Source organism: Oncorhynchus kisutch, linkage group LG15 (genome assembly GCF_002021735.2).
Source record: "Oncorhynchus kisutch isolate 150728-3 linkage group LG15, Okis_V2, whole genome shotgun sequence".
NCBI lineage: Eukaryota > Metazoa > Chordata > Actinopteri > Salmoniformes > Salmonidae > Oncorhynchus > Oncorhynchus kisutch.
Genome location: NC_034188.2, coordinates 80,478,378 through 80,492,723, shown reverse-complemented (window position 1 = coordinate 80,492,723; position 14,346 = coordinate 80,478,378). Strand labels below are relative to the sequence as shown.

At 47.1% G+C, this 14,346-nt stretch overlaps 1 protein-coding gene and 1 pseudogene across 1 annotated transcript in view; both read left to right on the top strand.

Annotated features, from left to right (window-relative positions):
- The window catches only part of LOC109881645 (metabotropic glutamate receptor 5), a 31,946-nt gene extending 19,564 nt beyond the window's left edge, over positions 1–12,382 (top strand). The window contains exons 5-10 of the mRNA XM_031791162.1: positions 2,785–2,902; positions 3,114–3,300; positions 6,624–6,782; positions 8,666–8,974; positions 9,178–9,344; positions 10,271–12,382. Of these exons, the coding sequence (XP_031647022.1) occupies positions 2,785–2,902; positions 3,114–3,300; positions 6,624–6,782; positions 8,666–8,974; positions 9,178–9,344; positions 10,271–11,228 (1,898 nt within the window). The 3' untranslated portion in view covers positions 11,229–12,382. The remainder of the gene's footprint in view (positions 1–2,784; positions 2,903–3,113; positions 3,301–6,623; positions 6,783–8,665; positions 8,975–9,177; positions 9,345–10,270) is intronic.
- Positions 11,825–14,346, top strand: part of LOC109881646 (dipeptidyl peptidase 1-like) — a 29,827-nt pseudogene continuing 27,305 nt past the window's right edge.

The following is a 14,346-nucleotide window of genomic DNA, read 5'->3' as shown; positions in this document are numbered from 1 at the left end:
TCACATCCTTCTCATTAACCTGTGGTGAGTTATTCACATCCTTCTCATTAACCTGTGGTGAGTTATTCACACCCTTCTCATTAACCTGTGGTGAGTTATTCACATCCTTCTCATTAACCTGTGGTGAGTTATTCACATCCTTCTCATTAACCTGTGGTGAGTTATTCACATCCTTCTCATTAACCTGTGGTGAGTTATTCACATCCTTCTCATTAACCTGTGGTGAGTTATTCACATCCTTCTCATTAACCTGTGGTGAGTTATTCACATCCTTCTCATTAACCTGTGGTGAGTTATTCACACCCTTCTCATTAACCTGTGGTGAGTTATTCACACCCTTCTCATTAACCTGTGGTGAGTTATTCACACCCTTCTCATTAACCTGTGGTGAGTTATTCACACCCTTCTCATTAACCTGTGGGGAGTTATTCACATCCTTCTCATTAACCTGTGGTGAGTTATTCACATCCTTCTCATTAACCTGTGGTGAGTTATTCACATCCTTCTCATTAACCTGTGGTGAGTTATTCACATCCTTCTCATTAACCTGTGGTGAGTTATTCACATCCTTCTCATTAACCTGTGGTGAGTTATTCACACCCTTCTCATTAACCTGTGGTGAGTTATTCACATCCTTCTCATTAACCTGTGGTGAGTTATTCACATCCTTCTCATTAACCTGTGGTGAGTTATTCACATCCTTCTCATTAACCTGTGGTGAGTTATTCACATCCTTCTCATTAACCTGTGGTGAGTTATTCACATCCTTCTCATTAACCTGTGGTGAGTTATTCACATCCTTCTCATTAACCTGTGGTGAGTTATTCACACCCTTCTCATTAACCTGTGGTGAGTTATTCACATCCTTCTCATTAACCTGTGGTGAGTTATTCACATCCTTCTCATTAACCTGTGGTGAGTTATTCACATCCTTCTCATTAACCTGTGGTGAGTTATTCACATCCTTCTCATTAACCTGTGGTGAGTTATTCACATCCTTCTCATTAACCTGTGGTGAGTTATTCACATCCTTCTCATTAACCTGTGGTGAGTTATTCACATCCTTCTCATTAACCTGTGGTGAGTTATTCACATCCTTCTCATTAACCTGTGGTGAGTTATTCACACCCTTCTCATTAACCTGTGGTGAGTTATTCACATCCTTCTCATTAACCTGTGGTGAGTTATTCACATCCTTCTCATTAACCTGTGGTGAGTTATTCACATCCTTCTCATTAACCTGTGGTGAGTTATTCACATCCTTCTCATTAACCTGTGGTGAGTTATTCATAATTTTCAATGAAAAAATATGTTTTTATATGTAAGATGGTTAAAGAGCAAAATGATTGATTACTGTTATATTATTATTTGTGCCCTGGTCCTATAAGAGCTCTTTGTCACTTCCCACGAGCCGAGTTGAGACAACAACTCTCATTCTTATGTTTAATAATTGTATCGTATAGTGTGTGTGTGGCAGGTTTACAATGATGGCAAAAAACAACATTTGAGAGCGCGCTGACCCTGGTGCTAGAGGGGGTACAGCTGGAGGTTGAATGTTTGAAGGGGTATGGGACTATAAAAAGTTTGGGAACCACTGCTCTATTTCACTTGCTTTGGCAATCTAAATATATGTTTCCCATGCCAATTAAGCCCTTAAATTAGAATTTAAATTAGGGGGGGGGAGAGAGAAAGACAGAGAGAGAGATAGAGAGAATACTGCTCCAGACCCTGAGGCGATAGTTAGTCTGTGTGAATGTGAACAGCAAGGTCTCTGTTAAATCAATAGAAAGATTAAACACACACTGCACTCAGATCAGATCATACAGCGAGAGAGAAGTCCGAACCCCACTGGAGGTGGAGAGAGAGAGAGAGGCCTCAATACAAAGTTCCTGAGCGACTGTAAAGTTGAGTTCAATTCAAGTTTTGTAAACAGTGTCTTCCACAATGACTGTTTCTTCTCTTAACGGTACCTGTACTCTCATTCAGCAAATAAACTGTTATTGCCTCTAAACTGAACTACTTCACTGATTAATTTAACATTATAGACTGTGTTAAAGGTAGAGCCATTAATGACTTCATCTATTTTAACGGCAGTGTGGCGGCGGTGTTCTGTCTGGTTTGCCGTCTCTGGTGTTCTGTCTCGGACCCGCCGGGACCGGGAGGTATTTCCAGCGAGCATTACGCCAGCTAATTAGAACTGTCCCTTTAATTAATGAGACTTATCTCACAGCCCAGGAGGGGTGGGGGAACAGAGGGAGAGAGAGAGAAAAAGAGGGAGAGTGTCACGTTTGTCATAAGGAGTAGACCAAGATGCAGCGTGGTATGTTTCCATCCTTTATTTTGGAAATGAAAACTTCCAAGAACAAAACAACAAAAGAAACGTGCTCACAGGCAACAATACATAGACAAGATCCCACAAAGCACAATGGGAAAATGGCTACCTAAATATGAAATAAATAAATACGTTATCAGAGACAACGATAAACAGCTGCCTCTGATTGGGAACCATATCAGGCCAATATAGATATACAATTCCCCTAGATAACCCACCCTAAATCACACCCCGACCCAACCAACATAGAGAATAAACAGCTCTCTATGGTCAGGGCGTGACAGAGAGAGAGGAGGGCACACGAGACAGAGAAGGTGAGAAAAAAGGAGGGATAACTAAATCCAGAGAAAAAGAGAGAGAAAGAAAGTAAGAAAAACTGAAAACTTATCAATACTGTTTATTTTTAACCTCTCACTATCTCTTTCTCTCTCCATCTCCCCCCCACCCTCCAGGCTGTGACCCTATCCCAGTGGAGTACCTGCGTTGGGGGGACCCAGAGCCCATTGCTGCTGTGGCATTTGCTTGTTTGGGACTCTGTGCCACATTCTTCGTCACCTCCGTCTTCATCAGGTAACAACTTTTAACATAATAAATGTGAAAGTCAATGTCATATTCAAACGTTTGTTTGGGAGAATAAACGAGTAAAACCCAGGGGGAAACACGTTAAAGGGATTCCACTTGTTTTCCAACAGGGTTTGGCACTGGGATTGTTTTCAACATGTCATTTTAACTGGAAGTTAGTATATGTTACAAGGTTATACAACAAACTGTGTGGGTGTAGGTTCCGGGACACTCCGGTGGTGAAGTCGTCCAGCAGAGAGCTTTGTTACATCATCCTGGCTGGGATCTGTCTGGGTTATCTGTGTACCTTCAGTCTCATCGCCAAGCCCCACGCTGCACACTGCTACCTACAGAGACTGGGCATAGGCCTGTCCCCTGCCATGAGCTACTCTGCCCTGGTCACCAAGGTACATCATCAAGCCCCTCTTTATCTTAATTCTTTCACCTACCGTGTCCTTGTACATCTAGACATACGGATCTCACAAACAGACTGTGTTTGAGGTCATTATTACAGATTTCCACTTCTCTCCCAGTATGAAGTCTATTCATTCATTCTCTCTGATGTGTTTGTTGTTGCAGACTAACAGTATAGCTCGTATCCTGGCTGTGTTGTTGTTGCAGACTAACAGTATAGCTCGTATCCTGGCTGTGTTGTTGTTGTTGCAGACTAACAGTATAGCCCGTATCCTGGCTGTGTTGTTGTTGCAGACTAACAGTATAGCCCATATCCTGGCTGTGTTGTTGTTGCAGACTAACCGTATAGCTCGTATCCTGGCTGTGTTGTTGTTGCAGACTAACAGTATAGCCCGTATCCTGGCTGTGTTGTTGTTGCAGACTAACCGTATAGCTCGTATCCTGGCTGTGTTGTTGTTGCAGACTAACAGTATAGCCCGTATCCTGGCTGTGTTGTTGTTGCAGACTAATCCTATAGCCCGTATCCTGGCTGTGTTGTTGTTGCAGACTAACAGTATAGCCCGTATCCTGGCTGTGTTGTTGTTGCAGACTAATTGTATAGCCCGTATCCTGGCTGTGTTGTTGTTGCAGACTAACAGTATAGCCCGTATCCTGGCTGTGTTGCTGTTGCAGACTAATCGTATAGCCCGTATCCTGGCTGTGTTGTTGTTGCAGACTAACAGTATAGCCCGTATCCTGGCTGTGTTGTTGTTGTAGACTAACAGTATTGCCCTTATCCTGGCTGTGTTGTTGTTGTTGCAGACTAACAGTATAGCTCGTATCCTGGCTGTGTTGTTATTGCAGACTAACAGTATAGCCCGTATCCTGGCTGTGTTGTTGTTGTTGCAGACTAACCGTATAGCTCGTATCCTGGCTGTGTTGTTGTTGTTGCAGACTAACCGTATAGCCCGTATCCTGGCTGTGTTGTTGTTGCAGACTAACAGTATAGCCCGTATCCTGGTTGTGTTGTTGTTGTTGCAGACTAACAGTATAGCCCGTATCCTGGTTGTGTTGTTGTTGCAGACTAACCGTATAGCCCGTATCCTGGCTGTGTTGTTGTTGCAGACTAACAGTATAGCCCGTATCCTGGTTGTGTTGTTGTTGCAGACTAACCGTATAGCCCATATCCTGGCTGTGTTTGTTGTTGCAGACTAACAGTATAGCTCGTATCCTGGCTGTGTTGTTGTTGCAGACTAATCGTATAGCTCGTATCCTGGCTGTGTTGTTGTTGCAGACTAACAGTATAGCTCATATCCTGGCTGTGTTGTTGTTGCAGACTAACAGTATAGCTCATATCCTGGCTGTTTTGTTGTTGCAGACTAACAGTATAGCCCGTATCCTGGCTGTGTTGTTGTTGCAGACTAACAGTATAGCCCGTATCCTGGCTGTGTTGTTGTTGCAGACTAACAGTGTAGCTCGTATCCTGGCTGTGTTGTTGTTGCAGACTAACAGTATAGCTCGTATCCTGGCTGTGTTGTTGTTGCAGACTAACCGTATAGCCCGTATCCTGGCTGTGTTGTTGTTGTTGCAGACTAACAGTATAGCTCGTATCCTGGCTGTGTTGTTGTTGCAGACTAACAGTATAGCTCGTATCCTGGCTGTGTTGTTGTTGTTGCAGACTAATCGTATAGCCCGTATCCTGGCTGTGTTGTTGTTGTTGCAGACTAACAGTATAGCTCGTATCCTGGCTGTGTTGTTGTTGCAGACTAATCGTATAGCCCGTATCCTGGCTGTGTTGTTGTTGTTGCAGACTAACAGTATAGCTCGTATCCTGGCTGTGTTGTTGTTGCAGACTAATCGTATAGCTCGTATCCTGGCTGTGTTGTTGTTGCAGACTAACAGTATAGCTCGTATCCTGGCTGTGTTGTTGTTGCAGACTAATCGTATAGCCCGTATCCTGGCTGTGTTGTTGTTGTTGCAGACTAACAGTATAGCCCGTATCCTGGCTGTGTTGTTGTTGTTGCAGACTAACCGTATAGCCCGTATCCTGGTTGTGTTGTTGCTGCAGACTAACAGTATAGCTCGTATCCTGGCTGTGTTGTTGTTGCAGACTAACAGTATAGCTCGTATCCTGGCTGTGTTGTTGTTGCAGACTAACAGTATAGCCCGTATCCTGGCTGTGTTGTTGTTGTTGCAGACTAACAGTATAGCTCGTATCCTGGCTGTGTTGTTGTTGCAGACTAATCGTATAGCCCGTATCCTGGCTGTGTTGTTGTTGTTGCAGACTAACAGTATAGCTCGTATCCTGGCTGTGTTGTTGTTGCAGACTAATCGTATAGCTCGTATCCTGGCTGTGTTGTTGTTGCAGACTAACAGTATAGCTCGTATCCTGGCTGTGTTGTTGTTGTTGCAGACTAACCGTATAGCCCGTATCCTGGTTGTGTTGTTGCTGCAGACTAACAGTATAGCTCGTATCCTGGCTGTGTTGTTGTTGCAGACTAACAGTGTAGCTCGTATCCTGGCTGTGTTGTTGTTGTTGCAGACTAACCGTATAGCCCGTATCCTGGCTGTGTTGTTGTTGTTGCAGACTAACCGTATAGCCCGTATCCTGGCTGTGTTGTTGTTGCAGACTAACAGTATAGCTCCTATCCTGGCTGTGTTGTTGTTGTTGCAGACTAACCGTATAGCTCCTATCCTGGCTGTGTTGTTGTTGTTGCAGACTAACCGTATAGCCCGTATCCTGGCTGTGTTGTTGTTGCAGACTAACAGTATAGCTCCTATCCTGGCTGTGTTGTTGTTGTTGCAGACTAACCGTATAGCTCCTATCCTGGCTGTGTTGTTGTTGTTGCAGACTAACCGTATAGCCCGTATCCTGGCTGTGTTGTTGTTGTTGCAGACTAACCGTATAGCCCGTATCCTGGTTGTGTTGTTGCTGCAGACTAACAGTATAGCTCGTATCCTGGCTGTGTTGTTGTTGCAGACTAACAGTGTAGCTCGTATCCTGGCTGTGTTGTTGTTGTTGCAGACTAACCGTATAGCCCGTATCCTGGCTGTGTTGTTGTTGTTGCAGACTAACCGTATAGCCCGTATCCTGGCTGTGTTGTTGTTGCAGACTAACAGTATAGCTCCTATCCTGGCTGTGTTGTTGTTGTTGCAGACTAACCGTATAGCTCCTATCCTGGCTGTGTTGTTGTTGTTGCAGACTAACCGTATAGCCCGTATCCTGGCTGTGTTGTTGTTGTTGCAGACTAACCGTATAGCTCGTATCCTGGCTGTGTTGTTGTTGTTGCAGACTAACCGTATCGCTCGTATCCTGGCTGTGTTGTTGTTGTTGCAGACTAACCGTATAGCTCGTATCCTGGCTGGCAGCAAGAAGAAGATCTGTACTAGGAAGCCCAGGTTCATGTCTGCATGTGCCCAGCTCATCATCGCCTCTCTACTCATCCTGCTGCAGCTGGGCATCATAGTGGCTCTCTTCCTCATGGAGCCCCCACAGGTAGGCTGTGCCCACTGGGTGTGTGTGTGTGTGTGTCAGCGGGGGTTGGCAGGGAATTGTCAGCCTAAGGGTCTGAGACTGCCTCTTAAATAATTAAGTGAATGATACATTTACTTGCTGAACTGGCTGAAGTGAAAACCCTGGTGCCAACATGGTCTCCACCTCAGTTGTGGAGGCACTTTCTTTCATTTTCTTGACTTTTTAAAATTATTAATATCTTTTTTATGGCCTTTTTCACCCCAAATTTTGTGATATCCATTTGGTAGTTATAGTCTTGTCTCATTGCTGCAACTCCCGTACAGACTCAGGAAAGGCGAAGGTCGAGAGCCATGCGTCCTCCGAAACACGACCCTGCTAAGCCTCACTGCTTCTTGACACACTGATCTCTTTAACCCGGAAGCCAGCTGCACCAATGTGTCGGAGGAAACACTGTATAGCTGGCGACCGAAGTCCGCATGTATGCGCCCGGGCCCGTAACAAGGAGTGGCTAGAGCGTGATGGGACAAGGACATCCCGGCTGGCCAAACCCGGACAACACTGGGACAATTGTGAGCCTCCTCATGGGTCTCCCGGTTGTAGTAGGCTGCGACACAGCTTGGGATCAAACCCGAGTCTGTAGTGATGCAGTGCTGTGCCTTAGACCGCTGCGCCACTCGGGAGGCCCCCAAACCCACTTTCTGACTGCATACATACTGTACAGCATCTACACTGAGTGTACAAAACATTAAGAACACCTTCCTAATATTGAGTTCCAGGGCATGGATTCTACAAGGTGTTGAAAGCGTTCCACAGGGATGCTGGCCCATGTTGACTCTAATGCTTCCCACAGTTGTGTCATGTAGATGTCCTTTGGGTGGTGGTCCATTCTTGATACACTCGGGAAACGGTTGAGTGTGAAAAACCCAGCAGCGTTGCAGTTCTTGACACAAACCAGTGTGCCTGGCACCTACTACTATACCCCGGTCAAAGGCACTTCAATATTTTGTCTTGCCCATTCACCCTCTGAATGGCACACATCCACAATCCATGTCTCAATTTTCTCAAGACTTAAAAATTATTCTTTAACCTGTCTCCTCCCCTTCATCTACACTGATTGAAGTGGATTTAACAAGTGACATCAATAAGGGATCATAGCTTTCACCTGGATTCACCTGATCACACTATGTCATGGAAAGAGTTCAAATAAAAATACATCTAATTGTATTGGTCACATACACGCGGTTAGCAGATGTTAATGGTCACATACACGCGGTTAGCAGATGTTAATGGTCACATACACGCGGTTAGCAGATGTTAATGGTCACATACACGCGGTTAGCAGATGTTAATGGTCACATACACGCGGTTAGCAGATGTTAATGGTCACATACATGCGGTTAGCAGATGTTAATGGTCACATACACGCGGTTAGCAGATGTTAATGGTCACATACACGCGGTTAGCAGATGTTAATGGTCACATACACGCGGTTAGCAGATGTTAATGGTCACATACACGCGGTTAGCAGATGTTAATGGTCACATACACGCGGTTAGCAGATGTTAATGGTCACATACACGCGGTTAGCAGATGTTAATGGTCACATACACGCGGTTAGCAGATGTTAATGGTCACATACACGCGGTTAGCAGATGTTAATGCGAGTGTAGCGAAACACTTGTCCTTCTAGCTCTGACAGCGCAGCAATATATAACATGTAATCTAACAATTCCACAACAATTCCATAATACACACAAATCTAAAGGGATGGAATAAGAATATGTACATATAAATATATGGATGAGCGATGGTCGAGCGGCATAGGCAAGATGCAATAGATGTTCCTAATGTTTTGTCCACTCAGTGTTTGTACATGCTGATACAGATGGCTCTACTACCTGCAGGTGATCCACGACTATCCCAGCATCCGGCAGGTCAATCGCATCTGTTACACCACCAACCTGGGCGTGGTGGCGCCGCTGGGCTACAACGGCCTGCTGATCCTGAGCTGCACCTTCTACGCCTTCAAGACGCGCAACGTCCCAGCCAACTTCAACGAGGCCAAGTACATCGCCTTCACCATGTACACCACCTGTATCATCTGGCTGGCCTTCGTGCCCATCTACTTCGGTTCCAACTACAAGATCATCACCATGTGCTTCAGCGTCAGCCTCAGTGCCACTGTGGCGCTCTGCTGCCTGTTCGTGCCCAAGGTAAGACACACAGGACACTGGAGATAGAAAACAACTTTAGCTTTAATCAAAACGGAATCAGGTGCTCGACTGAGGGACTTGAAAAGGAATGTTTTTTTGGAATATTGTGTTTGGTTAGAAGGGGCTTGTGAAGGGTTATAACAAGTGTTATGTAGTGCTTATGAAGGGTTATGAAGCTCTTCTGTCTGTCTCGCTCTCTCCAGGTGTATATCATCCTGGCCAAGCCAGAGCGTAACGTACGCAGTGCTTTCACTACAAGCACGGTAGTACGCATGCACGTGGGTGATGGGAAGTCCTCATCAGCCGCCAGCCGCTCCTCCAGCCTGGTCAACCTCTGGAGGCGACGCTGCTCTGCTGGAGAGACACTCAGGTGTGTGTGTGTGTGTGTGTGTGTGTGTGTGTGTGTGTGTGTGTGTGTGTGTGTGTGTGTGTGTGTGTGTATGCGTGTGTGTAGGGCAGGGAATACAGAGAGATGCTGTAGAGCCCGTCTGGGGTCACACAGGAGATAGTGTTTAGCTGAGATCGGTGCTGGGTCACTGTCCCTAAGTGAATCTCATTTGAGGGCCGTTTCAGTAACAACCTTTTTAGTGCAGAGCCATTTCAATAAGGGCCATCTGAGTCAAAAGTTCCTCAGCAGCTGTGTGTCTGTCTCTCTGTCTGACCTGAGTCCGACCCGCACACCTGATTATGTAGATGGTACTTTCCAGGAAAATGAGAGAGGGGGGAGAGAGAGAGAAAGGGGGGAGAGAGATAGAGAAAGGGGGGAGAGAGAGAAAGGGAGATAAAACAAAGTTGAAGAGGACAAGCTAAAGGCCAAGCTCGCCATCTCTAATGGAACAACCACGTGACCAAGCAACCATATGAAATGACAATGTGCTGCTCCACAGGACAAAAGGGAAAAGGACATTCTCTTTAGTCAGCTGGTTACTGTCTCGCTTGGCAAGCAAGATTACAATCAGACCACTATAAGATGTGTAAAAATTACCCCCCCCCCTTCTTTCTCCGCTTGTTTTATGTGTGTGTGTTGGTGTCTGTGTGCTGAGGTTATATGAGTCTCTCTAGAGTCCTCCCACCCCTAGCCACAGCAGCATGATTTAATCAGATGCTCCATTATAGATTAATCACACTAATTAACCTGACAATTGAGAGAGAGAGAGAGAGAGAGAGAGAGAGAGAGAACACAAACAGGGGAGGTGGAGGGGAGGAATAGAGAAAATCATTTCTACACTGTTATGCACCAGCTGTGACACACTTGTTTAATTTCCTGTTTTCACTTCCTGTTTCCTGTCTCTGCAGTTCCAATGGGAAGTCAGTATCCTGGGCACAGACAGAGCGGGGTTCCCGTGGAAACCACCTGTGGCAGCGCCTGTCGTTCCACATCAAGAGGAAGGAGAACAACCAGACAGCTGTCATTAAGCCCTTCTCCAAGACCCCCGAGGGGCGCTACAGTGGGGGCGCTGACCTTCACCCCCACATGCCGTCCCTCCCCCACTCCCACTCCCACCCTGACGCAGACAAGACCCTGTACGAGCTCACAGAGGCAGAGGAGAGATACGCCGAGGAGAGATACCCAATTACCTACCGGCCCCAGACCCCTTCACCAATCAGTACTGTCAGCCAGCACCTGCATGGGGCGGGACTAAGGGAGGAGCCGCTTGTGATGGGTGTACCGACCTCCCTGACCGGGGGTTCTGTCGGCGGGGGCGATGTGTTTGACAGTTCTCTGATGGATCAGATCAGCTGCGTGGTTAACCGTTTCACTGCCAACATCAGCGAACTCAACAGCATGATGCTCTCCCCGTCTCCCACACACTCACACACATACTCTCACACGCACACCCTGACGCCCTCCCACCCTGCAGACCCCTTCCTCCTCCCCCGGGAGATCCCCCTCCCCCTCACCATGACCACATACGCTGACGTCCAGCCCCTTCCCCCTGTTGAGTCCTACGTAGGTGGACACGCCGGCCTCACTCACCCCCTGCCTCACCCTCGCCTCCTAACTCACCCTCAGGCCTCCCACTCTCCGGTGCGACACCTCACTGTGGGAGTGGAGTCCCCTCTAAGGAGGGCAGAGCTGGAGGAGGAGCTAATGAATTTGACCCCGCCCTCACCCTTCCGTGATTCGCTGGGGTCAGGAAGTGGCTCCCCGGTCTCAGAGTCCACCCTGTGTCTGCCCCCGCCCTCGTCCCCTCCGCCCAAGTACGAAATGCTGACCCTGAGAAACTACAGCCAGAGCTCTTCCTCACTGTGAGAGAGAGATGAGAGGCGAAGAGGAGAAGAGGAGGAAGGACAGAGAAGGAGAGGGACCCTGGAAAAAACAGTCTCTTGGGGGAGATAACGGTGATGGCTACCTTGTGATAGTGGGAGGAGAGGAAGAGAGGAAGAGAGGAGGAGAGTACGAGACGAGGAGAGGCTGAGAGGAGGGGAGGAAGAGAGGAGGAGAGGACGAGACGAGGAGGAGAGGAGGAGAGGATGAGAGGAAGAGGGGACGAGAGGACGAGAGGAGGAGAGGACCAGGAGATTGACCAGTCCCTTAGAGAGATGAAAGCCTTGTACTGGCTATGAGGGACAGGAACAGGACACATCATCGTGTGATGTCATTGGACGGTGACCTGCAGTGTTTGTGTTTACATGTGTTCAGTGAGCAGCGAGGTATAACGTGATGATTGTAGATTTTTTTGTTGATATTCCGGGGTGAGAACAAGGACTACAAAAATACTTCTAGTGTTTTGGTGTTCAAACGTATGGCCAGAAGTCTCTCCATAGAGGTGTGTTTGGTCATTGTTTTGGTAGTGGCCTTAAACTAAAATGGCTGTCAACTAATTAGAGATGTTTATTGTGGGCAGCATGGAGGTAGGGACACATGTGGACCTACTGAGTGTTAAAGACACTAACCTCACAGGACTAACCAGCTGCTGCCATGGACACACATGGAGTAACCATAAGGGCTGGGCAGAGCAGCTATGGCCACTGGCACACCAACACACACACGCACGCACAACTGCACACCCACACACACACACACACACACACATAAACACACTCACACGCATACACACATAAACACTTGCATATTGGCTGTTGTAGGGGAAAGTGTAAATACAAAAATATCTTGGATGGTATCTAATAGCAGATGATTCTGTTTATACATACCATGTATAGTATGAAAACCTCCAGTGGGGTTCGGACTTCTCTCTCGCTGTATGATCTGATCTGAGTGCAGTGTGTGTTTAATCTTTCTATTGATTTAACAGAGACCTTGCTGTTCACATTCACACAGACTAACTATCACCTCAGGGTCTGGAGCAGTATTCTCTCTCTCTCTCTATCTATCTATCTCTCTCACTCTGTCTCCCTGTCTCTCTCTCTCTCTCTGTCTCTCTCTCTCTCTCTCTCTCTCTCTCTCTCTGTCTCCCTCTCTCTCTCTGTCTCTCTCTCTCTGTCTCTCTCTCTCTGTCTCTCTCTCTCTCCCTGTCTCCCTCTCTCTCTCTCTCTGTCTCTCTCTCTCTCTCTCTCTCTCTCTGTCTCTCTCTCTGTCTCTCTCTCTGTCTCTCTCTCTGTGTCTCTCTCTGTCTCTCTCTGTCTCTCTCTCTGTCTCTCTCTCTGTCTCTCTCTCTCTCTCTCTCTCTCTGTCTCTGTCTCTCTCTCTCTGTCTCTCTCTCTCTCTCTCTCTCTCTCTGTCTCCCTGTCTCTCTCTGTCTCCCTCTCTCTCTGTCTCCCTCTCTCTCTCTCTCTCTCTGTCTCTGTCTCTCTCTGTCTCTCTCTCTCTCTCTGTCTCTGTCTCTCTCTGTCTCTCTCTCTCTCTCTCTCTCTCTCTCTCTCCCTGTCTCTCTCTGTCTCCCTCTCTCTCTCTCTCTCTCTCTCTCTCTTCTCTCTCTCTCTCTCTGTCTCCCTGTCTCTCTCTGTCTCTCTCTCTCTCTGTCTCTCTCTGTCTCTCTCTGTCTCTCTCTCTCTCTCTCTCTCTCTCTCTCTCTCTCTGTCTCTCTCTCTCTCTGTCTCCCTCTCTCAGTCTCTCTCTCTGTCTCTCTCTCTGTCTCTCTCTGTCTCTCTCTCTCTCTTCTCTCTCTCTCTCTCTCTCTCTCTGTCTCTCTCTCTCTCTGTCTCCCTCTCTCAGTCTCTCCTCTCTGTCTCTCTCTCTGTCTCTCTCTGTCTCTCTCTCTGTCTCTCTGTCTCTCTCTCTGTCTCTCTCTCTCTCTCTCTCTCTCTCTCTGTCTCTGTCCTCTGTCTCTCTCTCTCTCTGTCTCCCTGTCTCTCTCTGTCTCCCTCTCTCTCTGTCTCCCTCTCTCTCTCTGTCTCTCTCTCTCTCTCTCTGTCTCTCTCTCTGTCTCTCTCTCTCTCTCTCTCTGTCTCCCTCTCTCTCTCTCTCTCTGTCTCTCTCTCTCTCTCTCTCTGTCTCCCTGTCTCCCTCTCTCTCTCTCTCTCTCTCTGTCTCCCTGTCTCTCTCTGTCTCTCTGTCTCTCTCTCTCTCTCTCTCTCTGTCTCTCTGTCTCTCTGTCTCTCTGTCTCTCTCTGTCTCTCTCTCTCTCTCTCTGTCTCTCTCTCTGTCTCTCTGTCTCTCTGTCTCTCTGTCTCTCTGTCTCTCTGTCTCTCTGTCTCTGTCTCTCTGTCTCTCTGTCTCTCTGTCTCTGTCTCTCTGTCTCTCTCTCTGTCTCCCCTCTCTCTCTCTCTCTGTCTCTCTGTTATTTTCTGCTTTTTGAGGTCTTTTGTACTATTGTTTACTTCAGAAGATTGAATGTAAAATATTTTCTAAATGATTACTGAAGCGTTGGGACCAAACTTTCCACACCTGATTTAGCCCTGATTTAGCCCTAGAGCTAGGAGGGCCAGAAGGAGAATATTTACCAGATCCCCAGGAATTTAACAGAGACGGATCCACTGCTGGCATAAGAATGTGTGTGACTTTGTAGCAGGTTGGTATTTATGGTCATTAGTCTTGTTCTGGAGGCAGCTCTGCAGAGTGGTCACTAGCTGGCACAGCCACAGGCAGGTTGGTATTTATTGTCATTAGTCTTGTTCTGGAGGCAGTTCTGCAGAGTGGTCACTAGCTGGCACAACCACAAGCAGGTTGGTATTTATTGTGATTAGTCTTGTTCTGGAGGCAGCTCTGCAGAGTGGTCACTAGCTGGCACAGCCACAAGCAGGTTGACCTTTTTTGTCATTAGTCTTGTTCTGGAGGCAGCTCTGCAGAGTGGTCACTAGCTGGCACAGCCACAGGCAGGTTGAACTTTATTGTAATGTGTCTTGTTCTGGAGGCAGACCTGAGGGATTTCCCCTTAGGTATGCTAGCTGCAAAGTCGGGTTTCAAATCCAGAACAAGATTCATGACCAAAACCACTAACCTGTCAGCCACAAAGTCATGAAATCTGATT